Here is a 14,362-nt window from a genome sequence, read left to right as displayed (position 1 = left end):
ACACTGCACACAATACTGTACATACAGCTGTATAATGGTCCATACTAGATATCCATATTTATTCCGTTTTTCGTATAAAATATTCTGTTAATTACACTGCGTATTTATATTATTCTCATAATGTTACTACTATTATACACTGCACTTATGTGCACATGTTGTTCATACCACATAGCCATGTAGTCTGCTCTCGTAAGGTTACTGCTAATACACTGCACATATTTATATTTATTTCATATTACTATGTAAACCACATTCTGTCTACACTCCACTATCCTGTCATGTCTGTGCACCACCTGTCTCTACTTTGTACATCACATTGCACTTGTCTGCTCTTTTGCACTTGTAGTTAGACACAAACTGCATTTTTGTTATATTTGTACGTGTACTCTGCACAATGACAATAAAGTAAAGTTGAATCTAAACAGTAACAAAGGCAATTCATCTGAAATGGAGCAGACTTTCAAAGTCTTTAGTGTGTTTTGCATAGTTTTGAACAGATTGATTTCAAGATAAAAAATATATATATCGATATAACACAAGTTCAGATAAAAACTCTAATGTATTTTCTAGATAAATATGCTCATTTTCTGTAGCAAAAGCACAATCTATCTATCAGCTGCAATCAATCAGATACGAGCAGAAGAGTTAACCAGAGCATTTGACAATGTGAAAGCAATGCATGGCACAATCTATTGTACCATATTTAGCCGCAATTGTCTGTAAGAAAACAGCGTAATTTCCACAAGATAAGTGTTGTGTGTAGTGGTGTGTGTAGTGGTGTGTGTAGCGTGTAGGCTGGTGACGCAGGGCTGCCGGCTGAGGGCTGGTGCTGGTAATTACCCCGACTGCCAGAGGAGGGAGGTTGGACTGGGAGGCCATTGGGGAGTTTTTCTGCTGCACGTCTCAGACACCCAGAGTGAAGAAGGGGTGGTGCGGTCTACACAATGTCTCTGGGAACAGTAGAAGATCCTGTGTAGAGACAGATGGAGGGAGGGAGAGAGAGGGAGAGAGAGAGAGACATCATAAAATCATAAAAGAGACATCATAAAATAGTCTTGCGGTTTTTGTGTTTTTTTATATTTCTGTTTTTGATCTAATACTTATAAGGTATTGAGTTACCAGGTATTCAGTTCCTTTGTTCGGCAAAGGTCAACAACAAATATTCAGTGAGAACAATGTTCCTGTAACACAGAGATGGGTGGGGTGGTTTGAAGACAACTAATGCCCCAAGGGACTGCAGTGAAAATGCAGTTCTATTGAAAAGCAAAGCTGAATAACCCGATGAGCAGCAGCAGCTATGTTACTGTATAAAGTAACACCTCGTTCACACCAGGTGTGTAGTGTATGCTCATCAGCTGTGTGACCTGTCCCCTGCATTCGTTAAACTTTGTGGTGCCTGCCTGGACGCTGACCTCACATAAGTGCTGTTCTTCTGACCCCTGACATTCAGGGAATTGTGACATATAGCTTGTCTGACCCCATAGACATCAGCAAGACTGGCACCCTATATGGGATAAGGGATAACATCATCCTAATTTCGAGTTATGCCTGTCGCAATATAAAAACAAACAATATTATTATTATCACATACTTTTTTTGCTCTTCCTATGCATATGTATATACGGGGCATGTGCATTGAATGGTCATTGATATTTTAGCCCAGTAGGGTTTTTCATTCAGCCCAGCCTGTCTAATGTGATTTGAGTGCACATTCTAGTTCTGAGCACCACAGAAGTGTTCTGCTATTTTCCCTCTGTGGCTGTTGTTCGCATGGGGCTCATCTAATTTGTAAAGATCAAAGGCACACGAGGCCGATGCGTCTCCTAATTAGATGTTGGTGCCCAGTGATGTGGCTGGACAAGAGCCTCTCCCTCCCTCAGCACCAGCTGGCTTCTGCCAGTGATATATTTAGGAGTGACAATCTGTTATGGCAGCTATTGACAAGCTTCCACAAGGGTAAAAGGACACCCCTCACCCTGAATCAAGGTCTGTGTCACAGATCTCATCCCCGGGAGTGGAGAGAGAGAGAGAGAGAGAGAGAGAGAGAGAGAGAGAGAGAGAGAGAGACTGAAGGTAAGAATTCTGCTCTTCTTTTTAGGTCACAAATAATCATTTCATTCAGAAATCACAGCAGGGTGTGTTTGCAGTGTCTGAGGACATGAGGCAGAACACCTGCGCCATCAAAGTAGCATGTGGAGTGTTGAGAGTTATTGGGGTATGGAGTGGTAGGGTAGGCAGTCTGCATCCAACCAACACTAACTCACTCATGTGGAGATCAAATACAAACTCACTGTAGAGCGCTGTCCAGGCAGGAGTGCCCACATAACATTAACTGGGTTTCAGGACAGGAAGGAAAGGCAAACTGCTATTTTACATAATGTCAGACAGAGCAACCAACCAACCAACCAACACACAAATAAATACCATTAAAACTGTATATATTGTAAAATGGAAAAAAAAAAAAAACTCCATGGTTATTTCGGTGGCATAGTTCATCTTTCTTCTGACAAACAAATGAAAAATAATGACCCTAAGCTAGTCTAAACTGAGGAAAACCTATCGAGAGTTCAAATGTGTCTCTGTCAGATATTTGCCTCTTGATCAAGAGTCAACACAAACACACCTCCTAGGGGCATACATTACATCGCTATATAGACACAGTACCTCCAATGCAGCATTGCAACATTAATCAGCAGCTGAGATATTGCTTTCATCCCATTTTGAGACCTCATAAAGAACTGAACATTTGTAATCATCTGACTTTTTTTTTTTTAAAGATTATTTATATAAGAGCTCTGCATTCTTTTGACGACAGTGGGAAGCAAATTGAGCGAGGTGGTACAGAGACACAGGAGTATCCACAGTGGTCCCTGGAGCTCAGAGGCAATTTCCACAACAGTGTCAGGATAACAGTGAATTAGTGTTTACAAAATGAAATATGATTAATACTAATAATAAGGAGAATATGATGTCACTTATGGTATTTCGATATCTCGCATTTGTAATTCACTGAATCTTCAGTGCCTCCACTTTTAAATAGATCTCCATAACCAATGGATGCGTATCTCGTAAGCGATTACATGGTAATTCTCCAGATATGAATTTATGGCCCATGGAAGCCTATGGGAGAAGATTTTGCTGTTTGTAGCATGTAAAACTATGAATATTCACCATGTTCCATAGATTTTCAGTGTTGGAACATCCAAACACATGTAAAAGTTGCATCGTCTTTAACTTCCTCTGTGAGTTGGAGCAATTCTGTGGATAACTATGCACTTCTACAAGTAGATTGCTTTGCTTCACTGGGTGAGTACTTTGCTCCTTGGTTGGTCTCTCTGACGTCCCATCTCTCTCTGTTCCCAGTGAATGGTTTGTGTCTTTAGGATGAAGTTAGCCCCTGGAACACCACAGTGCCTCTCCGTGCTCTGTCTGCTGGTGGCAGCTCATCTATCCATCTCCCAGGAGGAGGATGGGACTGAGGTTGCTGTGCCCGATGCCAGGGAGGCCTGTGCCAGGTGGATGGCAGGTGTGCCAGGCACCCATGGTCCAGATGGAGTCGCTGGCAGAGATGGCAAAGACAGGCAGCCGGGAGAGAAAGGGGACGCAGGAAATCCAGGTGTGGAAAAAGTTACAGTAACTTGTGCGTCTCATTGGAGGATGTTCAGCCTGGATAGCTACGTGTTTGTTGTGTAGGACAGATGTGATTGTGTATTTTTGTCTTTTGATGTCTTAAAAGGCCAGACAGGGAAGTTGACAGAGCTCTGGTCTGTTGTGCAGGTGTGCCGGGTGCGCGTGGAGAGGCAGGTGAGCCGGGGGCGCAGGGGCCAGCAGGCTACCGGGGTTTCCCGGGTCTACCGGGGCTGCCAGGTGACACCGGGGAGAGTTCTTTTGCCTACCGCTCAGCCTTCAGCGTGGCTCTGACGGAACCGACCACCTCCACCAACACCCCGCTCCACTTTGACAAGACGTTCTACAACGAGCAGCGCCATTACGACGACCTCTCCGGAAAGTTCCGCTGCCGGATCCCGGGCATCTACTACTTCACCTACCACCTGACCGTCCACGGCAACGAGGCCCGCGTAGCACTCTATCGCAACAGTCGCCCGCTGAGCCTCACGAGGGACCAGTTCCAGGATGCTGACCTTGACCAGGCGTCTGGCACGACTGTCCTGAGCCTCCAGTCTGGAGACGAGGTCTGGTTGGAGCTGTACGGTTACGGGGAGGCCGAGAGAGATGCGGCGGTGTACAGTGACATCTACACGGACTCCACGTTCTCCGGTTTCCTTCTGCACCCAGCAACCGACACCGGCCTGCCCCTTTACTCAATGTAGGGCCCGAGAGCCATGCAGCTGCTTGGGTAACTAGTTAAGTTGGCTCTGCCTCCATAGCGTCAAGCACATTTTCAAAGCCCCACTTGTTCAAACTGTTGCATTATTAATTGTTGGTTCAAGCAGCAGTATTTGTTGGCTTGAGGATGTGGCTCTCTGTTCACTTCCTCCTCCCCAACTGAGATCTGTGGGGACCTACTGGAGGCGTCCCCCATGAGCCAACTGGCCTTCTCTTTTCTGACAGCTGGGGGAGGCTTAAGTATGGCCAACACATCAGATACTTCAACATCATTGACCAAGGTTATACAAAAAGTTGTCTGTCTTACCCAGCTGAGGTGTCCATACCACAGGGTCAATAAAGTTGTCATAGCTGGTGAAGTGACATTGACATCTATATGGTTAATAAATAGTTATTTAAGTCAGAGTATTGTCCATAATTGGCAGGTATGCCAGACACTGTATGTGTTGGTTACAATTGTTATTTATTTATATCCACCCCTTTGTTTATAATCAGTCAATCTTTATTCCGTTCCTGTTTATGTTCTGCTCATATTCATAATTTATGATCATGTTATTCATCTTTAGCAAAACCCTAATGCTTATGTAAATTGTATTTTACATGATGAGGCAATGTTCTATAGCAATCTGTCTGATAATAATAAAAAAAGAATTTGAGCATATTTATTGACAGAGCACATTATTGATTTATTTGAATGAGAACATTATTGATTTATTTTTTTACTTTTCATTTGGTACACAAGAAACTCACTGAAACAAGTGATGAAAAAGTTTCCCAAAGCTTTTTTATTTGGAACATTCAAATAAAAAAGTCACACTGTAAAACAAACAAGCATTTCAAATCTAAATGGTTAAACGTCGGCAAAGCGGTGACAATTATTTCAATAATTGTCATTAAATACAAAAATATGGACAAAAGCAAACAAATCTACTGCTGAGGTCAAAGATGCACCATCTATCTTCACATTCTCTTTCCATACTCTAAAAAACTCCTCTAGAGACCATATGTGAAGAGTCACTTAACTGAATGGATGAAGCCCAAGCTATATGATCTCCATCGGGAGGGCTCAACCACCAACTTTCCTTACTTCCAACTATAAGAGCACACATTCATGAAACATAAACCAAAATACGCATCCCATACAAGTGCTGTGAAGACTCCTTTGGCCTGATGTGGCGATGGACCACAATGTTACTGACTATACCCTCATTTGGTTTATGATTGAATTGGTTTAATGTGTGCATTTCATACATTAATCTACAGTCCACATGATTGTTTTCAATAATAATCTTTATTTTCTAAACTGCTCTTCTCTGCTGTTTCACTTCTTGTAGTCTCCTGTGTAGGCGCGGTGGTCATCCTGCCCGTAGTGGTCTCCGTAGCCTCGGAGCATGTCCTGGAAGTTGGGGGATCCGTGGTCCTGGGGTCCGTATCCGGCGTAGGGGTCCTCCTGGCCGCTGGGGTAGGGGTCGTAGGGGTCCTGGCCGTGCTGCTCGGGGTAGGGCTCCTCCTGGTGCTGGGAGGGCTCCTCCTGGTGGTGGCTGGCCTGCTCTGGGTGCTCCTCCGCTGGGTAGGCGTGCTGGGCCTCCTCCTGGGCTGTGCCGGGCTCGGCGGCCTCCGGCTCGTAGCGCCGCAGCTTGCAGTTGGGGTCGAACTCGGGGTCGCAGTCGGGGTCGGGCTCGACGACGCCGTTGCGCGTGCCGTCGGCGCGGACGTGCGGCTCGTAGGCCTCGGCCGGGTACGGCATCTGGCGGTGGGGGCCGGAGCGCGGTGGTGCCGCTGGCTCGCTCTGGGCGCCTCTCAGCGGGTAGCACTCCTCGTCGTAGCCGATGAAGCAGTCGTAGCCCTCCTTGGTCTTGCCGCGGGGGCCCAGGGGGTGGCGCTCCTCCTGGGGCTCGGGCTCAGGCTCGTGGTGGGTGGGTGGCTGGTAGGGGTGGACGGGGGGCTGGTAGGGGTGAGCGGGTGGCTGGTATTGGCGGGTGGGCATCTGGAACTGACGGGTGGGCATCTGGAACGGACGGGTGGGCATCTGGAAGCGCGGCGCGGCCGGCATCCTGTAGGGGTGCTGGGGGGCCTGGTGCTGGGGGGCCGGGCGTCTCTGCATGGCGGCGGCCGCGTCCCGGAACATGGCGTAGGGGTCGTGGCGGGGCGCCATGGCGGGGGCAGCTTGCGGGGCGGCGCGCATGGCGGCCGAGGCGGGCTCGTCCTTGGCGTCCTCCGAGCCGGAGGCCAGCTTGTAGGCGGTCAGCGGGTTGCACTTCTCGTCGAACAGCGGGTTGCAGGGCATCTTCGTCTCGCCCGCCTGGGCCGCCGGGCCCGTCGGGGCATCGCCGCCCTGGGCCGCCTGGAGGGCAGCGGCGTAGGCGCAGTAGGGGTCAGTGTGGGGGTTGCAGTACGGGTACGGCGCGTGCACGGGGGCCTTCTGCGTGAGGAGCGCCAGGCAAGCGGGGTCACTCTTGGGGTCGCAGCCCAGGTGGGCGTAGGAGGGCAGGGGCCCGGCCGCTGGGCGGTAGCCGTGGGCGGCGCGCAGGTGGTACTGCAGGCACTCGACGTCCTTGGCGTCGCAGATGCGCAGCAGCTCGGTCCTCTGCTCGGCCGACAGGAAGGACTCCAGCACCGGCGTGTAGTAGTAGTAGCCGGTGCGCGGGTCCTGCACGGCGTGCGAGCGGACGTAGGACGGGCCCTTGACCGGAGCCGGGGCCTTGACCGGAGCCGGAGCTGGGGCCGGGCCCTTGGCGCCGAGGGGAGCCAGGTAGGGGGAGTAGAGGCCGTACATGCAGTAGGGGTCGCGGTAGGGGTCGCAGGCCTTCACCGGGGCAGGCTTGGGTGGCTCAGGCTTGGCTGGCTCAGGCTTGGGCCTCTGGGTGTAAGCCGCCACACACTTGCCGGGGTCTTCCGAATCAGCGCAGGACTTGTAGATCTCGCCCAGGTGCCCCAGGTAGGCCTTGTAGGAGCGGCGGCCCTCGGCACGGTTCTTGTTCTGCAGGTAGGTCAGGTAGATACGGTCGAGTTCCTGAACCTATAAACCAGAAACAGATGTGAAAACAGAGTCCTGAATCATCATCGTGTAAGATCATGCATCACCTGATACGCTCAGGTAACGTAAACAATATTTCGATCTAATAAATACGCAGTCTTACAGCGTCCTGGTTGCCATTGTCAGTGTGGTACTTGTACCAGTTCCAGAAGTCCGAGTTCTGTTTGTACCAGCTGATGTTCCTCCTGTTGCGGACCAGTCTCCTGGCTGAGGCTGCAGCCTCCGCCTTCTCCTTCATAGACTCTGAAGCACACAAGCAACTGGCTGTTTAAGTAATGGCCAACGAGAGAGGTTGTCAAGTCCTCATCCCTTGTGCTGGGTCAGTAAAACACAATGTTGTGGGTTTGCTGCTTTGGGTTTTTTTTTTTTTTTGTCTTGACTAATGCGTAGAGAGCGAGAGCCCCCGGGCCAGAGGCTGATAATTTGAAGTGGTGTGAAAAGACGGCGTCAGCATACTGTACTTACCGTCCGCTTTCGACCGGTCTGCCACTGGGCCAGCCACCAAAAACTCTGAAACACAGATAGGGCCGGAAGAGTGAGACAGAGAGAATGAGAGGGAGAGAGATAGGGAGAAAGAGAGAATGAGAGGGAGAGGGAGAGAAAGAGAGAGAGAGAGAGAGAGAGAGAGACAGGGGAGGGGGAGGTAAAGTGAAGGGGGCTGTGTGAACCAGATGTTACATGTGTCAAAGGCAAGGCCAAAAATGCTTACCTTTGCTAATAGCCCCATGAGGGCTCAGAGAGTGGTTGGTTGGTTGTGTTTTATGTGTTCTGGCAGTGGATGGGAGCTGTGCTTGCGTGTGTATGTGTATGTGTAAGTGTTTGTGTTTGTATGTGCATGTGTGTGTGTGTATTGTGTGTGTACATGTGTATTATTGTGTGTGTTTTGCAGGGGGGGAAGGAGGGGGGGGGGGGGCGCCTGTATGCAGGTAGCTTTGTGTGAGATTAATCTTCAAACGCTGCAAATCAGCGCTTTGAAGCTGGCCAGTGGGGGGTCACTCGTGCTGGGGCCCCACTGGAGCAGAAAAAAGCTATAAAATGTACAAAGGCCAGGATCCACCGGGCCCGCAGGCACATCCAATTACCAGAGCACTGTAAAGGAGCGAGAAGGGGCCAAGCGGCTCTGCGTGTCGCCGCGTCTCACCACAGACATCTCACAACACCGAGGAATCTCGCAAGAGTCTACACCACGTCCAAAACGTTGTGGCATCCCGCTTTAAGCAGCTGGGATTGTGTTCGAAATCAATGCTGGTGGTTGCAACTAAGCACTTTTTTGGGGGGGGATTGACTCATTGTCAGTGTGGAGGGGTGAGAGGCTGCGTTTGAGAAATGCTGCTGCCTCAGTGTATCCGCAGCATTACGTTTTACAGGCCTGTAAAAGCGGCCCTGGCACATCTGGAAACGGTAGCGCTAAGGAAACAAGCACCGCTGCTGACACCAGTAACGTTTTACGGGGGCGACAGAGCCCCTGCTCAAAGCAAGGCACGGGAGCACCTCTTCTTTATCTCTGTGCACTACTGACAGGGATGACTGGACTGTAAATAATAATTTGCCGTCTACCAAATTTATTCAACCAGAGACAGGAGTACTGAAGGAAATTATTTCAGTTCCATCTCTTTAACAATAATAAGAAGGTAACAGATTGTTGAAATATTGCAGTTCAGTGTCCATATTTTGCTATTTATTGAATTTTCACTAAAAACTTTTAGCTGTGGGTTTTAATTGATCATTTAGACACATGTAAAAAAAAAACCTCTAACCAGAACAAAAAGTATTTTTAGAAAATATATTATCACTCATTAAGGTATTGGCTAACACTTTGTGGCAAGTTTGATCAGGACAACTTTGTGATGCAGGTCATTTCTCTTACCTGGAAGCAACACTGTTGCAAGCAGTGCTCCCACAAACACCAAGCAGAACGAGGGCTTTGATTTAGAAGCCATTCTCAGTCTTCTGGAGTCCTAAACATGGAGAGAGAGGCATTGAATGAGAAATGAGAAAATCATTGTGTAAGTGTTACCTTCAGTTCCATCTGATCAAATGGAACTGAAGGTAACACTTACACAATGACCACTCAAAGTGATTTAAAGTGAAACAAAGTCTTTAGTTTAAATACTATCGGTTTGTCATTATTTTGAAATGTTGCTTGTTTGCCTTCTGGATTTGATTCAGTCATGGCCAACTGTTTGCTCAAACACTAGACAAAACCAATAAAGACACAGATTGAACAATTTTGAGGGGTGAAATATAGACCTCAAGACCTCTCTAAGTTACCCCTCAGTGACTCGATTAATTAAGAACGGACTCAACTCCATCAACTCTGAACCAGTGTAAGCAGACCTAATCTCCACACTGCCATTAAAATCACAGAGAGAACACCCGGCGGTTAGGCCCCTGAGTGCGGGATGTGATTGGGCCCTTACCTGGCTGAGGAGGCAGCAGTCGGGGGCCTCCGCGTGGAGGCAGGTCCTGAGGAGAGGAGAGAGGGGGTCTGGTGCCTCAGCCCAGAGGACAGCTGGATGGGTGTATGTGCGAGGGGGGGATCTCCAAGCTCCTGGTCGCACTTCTCTGTCACTACTCGCCCCTCTGAACAAGACTGTGGCACCGCTGAGGTGCTGGGCTCGTTTTAAGCGGCACCTTGATAATTAAGAACACAAACGGTGCGTCCCATCGGACCGCGGGCATGCTGCTGGGAGCCCTGTGATTGGCTTCCACAAACCTGGTCAGCTGACCAATAGGATCGTGTAATTACAGAGAGCAGGGATGAGAGTGGGAGGTGGAGAGAAAAGAGCAGAGCATCTGGGAACTCCCTTTTTTGGGGGTGGGGTGGGGGTGGGGGCTTTGGAAAAAGTTGGGGAAACTTTGGGGGAATAATGTGCTGGTCTGCATCATTGTTCTGCTAGCTAGGCCTTGAGTGTGTGGTGTGGAAATGTGCTTCCATAGCATTTCTCATCAACAGGCTCGTTAAGAGGGGCTGTTTACAGCGCTCCATCTGCAAAATCTCCCATTTCACACCAGAGTGAAAATAGAACACTGCTCATCATATACATATAATCTGCCATGAAGCCACCATGATAGAAAAGAGTGATACATTATTCATTTCGGCATCTGTGTGATTGTTGCAGTCAACAAGTATTTTCTTTTTCAATGTGTCCCATTATAAATATAAAATCCTGTCTGTTTAATTTGCTATATTTCATTTCCTTTAAAGGGAGCATGAAACCGATCAAGCACTCAACAAAACACTCTATTTCTATTCATCTGATGATGCACTAGGATCAATTTTTTTGGGAGAATTTGGAGAGAGACATAGACGAGGGAGATATTTCCAATAAGAATTTCATAATCTATAGTTTTCTCACCTTCTGTTGCCCAGACATGTTCACACTAACAATGGGTTAGGTGCAGCGGCAGGGTTACCTTGACCATTGTTAGCACTTCCCAAGTGTCAAACACAAACACAAATGGAGAATGTGTAATGACTTTTGCCACAGGTCCTGTCTCAACTGGATATCAAGAGGATTCCTACACAACACTCAGTTCTACAGCAGTCCAATATGATTTTTGTTTGCCATTTGTTATGAATGTGGAGGCTTGTTCCTTTGGTGATTCAAATCACGGAAGTGTACAGTATCATGAGGATTTTGAGGTGATCTATTATACAGCATTATGATGTATTTTCTCATTCCTACTGTTATTTGGGAAGTAAGTTATGCAGCCTATGAAGGTATTGTGCAGCACAGAGTGTCATGTATTTTAACTTGTTTCCAATGTTAATAAGAGCCCTCTAATAATTTCCACAACAATGGAAGAATATGGATATTGTAATTGTATTCTCCAAACAATGTTTAGCATCCCTGCTCTTCACACAACCTACAAATAATTACTAATATATATATATGAAATGTCAAGTAAAGATGCTTCCCATATAATGTAATGTTTCAAATAGAACTCTTCCACACAAAGCTTTTCTGATTGATATGTACATCTGACTCAAAAGCACTCTAGGCTCAAAAGCCTTACTCGACCTGCTTTAAAAAGACGCCATCGGCAAAATATTTAAACACCTATGAAAAATATATATATCCTGACAACTGCCCAACGACACGACGTCTGTAACATCTGTGTCTTCATGTTAACACTAGATCGCACATATAATTAAGCGCACTCACAGGTGTTCAGGAATGTGCAAAAGCCTACAATCTGGGCTGGAAAAACAGATTTCAACATGAAAAACCGATTAACGTAATGCTAAGTTTTTAGTTGGAATGTTTGAGATTTTTAAGAATCTGCCCCAGCACCACCTGGACAGACATGAAACTTTGGGTTTTTTTACACAAACATTTATTGGAACAATGCAATACCAAACGGAAATAATAAATACATCATCATATTTGCAGACAGAGGAAAATATAGGCTGCAGGCCATAAAATGTCTTGCTTCCACAATCACGAGCTGATGCCAACCAGGGCCCCAGTCACTGGATGTCATCATCATCAAAGAGATCTTCAAAATCTGTAATAAATTTCAAATGGAAGTTAGTGCTATTACATATGAATAAAAGAACCATGCAAGCACTCATCAAAAGACACCATTTCTGTTTTTCTCAAAAGGCCAAAATAACTCTTATTCCCCTCTTCTGGCACCCATTAATTACTGACCTGTCGTATATTCTCAGGCACCTAAATGATTACCTTTCAATACATCCCTTCAAATGGCATGAGTCAACAAGGCCATATTTCAATCTGACAGAGGAACATGAAGTAAACACGTGGCTATGTTAGACAGTTTGGCTGTCTGAACAGAAGAGATAAATTCTGATTGTGTTCCGCTAGGAAATTTGAAGGGCAGTGTTGAGTGGCAATCTGTCACAATTCTTTTGATTTACAAAGAACAAAACACATTAGACATCCTAAACAGCTTTCAGCTGTGCAGCAGAACAGACTAACAACTCAGTCCACTCATTCAACATTTGTTTCAGGAAGATGCTTTTATTACTGGGGTACAAAACAACATTTCTGATCAAGGAGGGGGAAAAAATCAAAGCTAAACACCATTACATTTCCCGTCCAAGGTAACTGAGTGGAAACTTTCAGAAGCGCAGAGGAAAAGCCAAACAGTGCTGAAAGAACTTAAAAAATACCTCATATATGGCCCATCACTACACCTCATAGCACTTTTCGATGTACAGCCCCTGCCTTATCAACGAGTCTTAAGTATCTTCAAAGGGATCGTGAACTGCTGCACATAAAACATCTGGAATGGGTATTACGGTTTAGCAGAAAAAAAAGAGGTAGGTTAAGGCAAACCGAAGACACCACTGATGTTGAAGAGAAACGCATGGACGCACTGTCCACAATCTACTGGGCTCCTTTACCTACTGAACACAAATACTAGAGCAGAGGGAGAGCTAAAGTCATTTCAGAGTGACACGTGTTCAGCCTCTTTATCCATTAAAAAGGATGAACTGTCTACAAAGCACGGAACCACGCTGCGTTGGAGCCAACAGAAGCCCATAAAAAAGCTTTACTGAGGCCATATCTTACCTCCCCTTAACTGTTTCAAAGGCTCTGGGTTTTTTTTTTTAAGGTTTTTCTACGCCGTGCCAAAACGGGTTCTCTTAAGACCATAGATGTGAGGAGATGGGGGGGGGGGGCAAATAAACTAAATTGAAGACCCTACCTGCTACTAGCACATTGTAACCTTACTGTTACCAACACAAATAGTGACCTCAAGCACCTATAGCAACAATGGAGTATTTCGGTATTGAGCTCCACTGCTTTCCCACTTTAATGCTGTGGTAAGCTATGCAATTCAGGTTTCAGACACAAAGCAGCCAACAATATTTCCTAGTTGGACAGTTTATTTGGAAGCTTTGAAGTCATTCACACATCACTGTGAAGTTGTTAATCTGATCCTGTCAGGCAAGAGTCTCCCACTTGCAGGAAATGCAGTAATATATTGAACATAAGCAACAGTCAATGAAACTATCGGGCTCTTTCCATCAGGTAATCAACTATGCTTTTACTGTGGCATGCAAATTAATCACACAAGGGGCTCATGAAATCAGCAAAAATCACGTCTGAGTTTTGCTTACCATTGAAAAAGTCAGAGTGAACAGCTTTCTCGTTTGCAGCCAAGTCCATCAGTAGACCACTGCTTCCCCCTGCCTGAAAATCACCACATTACAATCACTGCGTGTTTTCCACAAGCACATCATGTTCTAGTTGGATGTTGATAGAAACCTAATGACGACTAACGTTAAGTATAAAGTACGAATATACTAACGTAACCCAACCCAACCCAACATGCAGTCACATGATAATAATAGCCAACAATAACTTATACTGTATCATATTTAGCTATCATCATAGCATTAATTATGGCCATGGAAGCTAACTGGCGTATGCTGACACATGATAACTGGCAAAACAGTATTATACGTTCTCTTAATGTAGTCGGTTGTAACCGTTGAGTTTAAGAAAAAACACATGATATCCTATTAGCTACATGTTGTCTGTGCAAAGTGTGATATTTTTAACACGAATCACACGGCAATAAGCTATGAAGAAGCTAACGTTAGCAATGGACGCTAACTTTGTTATGGTAATGTCAGCTAATGTTAGCTTTGTCATGAGATAACTAAAACAGTATGAGTCAATAAAACACCTCGTCCAAGTCCACATACGGTCCCGCTCCCTCAGGAAACATTTCATCGACAGCTGGCTTCATGTTGATGGGGTGTTGAGCTACAAAAGCTCGCTTAGGATTTTTCACAACAGAACTCGCTGCAATAAATTGCTACACTTAAAATGTTCCGACTTGAACATTGGACATAGGCTACTCTACGGCCCAGCCATAGTGTTCCTACTCTTTAAACCTGCTGTAAAACCCTGTCGTTGAAAACAACACAACTTCCGTTATTTTTAACACATCTCTGTGTCTAAATAGAACAACACATTCGTGTGTAAAAAAAAA

The 14,362-nt window shown here is 46.2% G+C and overlaps 3 protein-coding genes across 3 annotated transcripts; 1 reads left to right on the top strand and 2 right to left on the bottom strand.

Annotated features, from left to right (window-relative positions):
- Positions 1-2,028: 2,028 nt before the first annotated feature.
- Positions 2,029-4,334, top strand: adipoqa (adiponectin, C1Q and collagen domain containing, a). The gene is made up of 3 exons (XM_062521942.1): positions 2,029-2,076; positions 3,367-3,619; positions 3,781-4,334. Exons 2-3 carry the CDS (start codon positions 3,370-3,372, stop codon positions 4,332-4,334), a joined length of 804 nt encoding a protein of 267 aa, XP_062377926.1. The 5' UTR covers positions 2,029-2,076; positions 3,367-3,369.
- Positions 4,335-5,119: 785 nt separating this feature from the next.
- On the bottom strand, positions 5,120-9,333 carry and1 (actinodin1). Its single transcript, XM_062521364.1, has 4 exons — positions 9,255-9,333; positions 7,853-7,897; positions 7,491-7,630; positions 5,120-7,369 (listed from the first exon to the last, which is right to left on the bottom strand). The coding sequence occupies exons 1-4, from the start codon at positions 9,325-9,327 to the stop codon at positions 5,672-5,674; spliced, it is 1,956 nt and encodes a 651-aa protein (XP_062377348.1). The 5' UTR covers positions 9,328-9,333; the 3' UTR covers positions 5,120-5,671.
- Positions 9,334-11,699: 2,366 nt separating this feature from the next.
- On the bottom strand, positions 11,700-14,208 carry cops9 (COP9 signalosome subunit 9). Its single transcript, XM_062521023.1, has 3 exons — positions 14,054-14,208; positions 13,482-13,554; positions 11,700-11,899 (listed from the first exon to the last, which is right to left on the bottom strand). Exons 1-3 carry the CDS (start codon positions 14,114-14,116, stop codon positions 11,862-11,864), a joined length of 174 nt encoding a protein of 57 aa, XP_062377007.1. The 5' UTR covers positions 14,117-14,208; the 3' UTR covers positions 11,700-11,861.
- Between the last annotated feature and the right edge of the window lie 154 nt (positions 14,209-14,362).

This window comes from Sardina pilchardus, chromosome 19 (assembly GCF_963854185.1).
Source record: "Sardina pilchardus chromosome 19, fSarPil1.1, whole genome shotgun sequence".
NCBI lineage: Eukaryota > Metazoa > Chordata > Actinopteri > Clupeiformes > Clupeidae > Sardina > Sardina pilchardus.
This window is presented reverse-complemented; position numbering and strand designations above follow the sequence as displayed.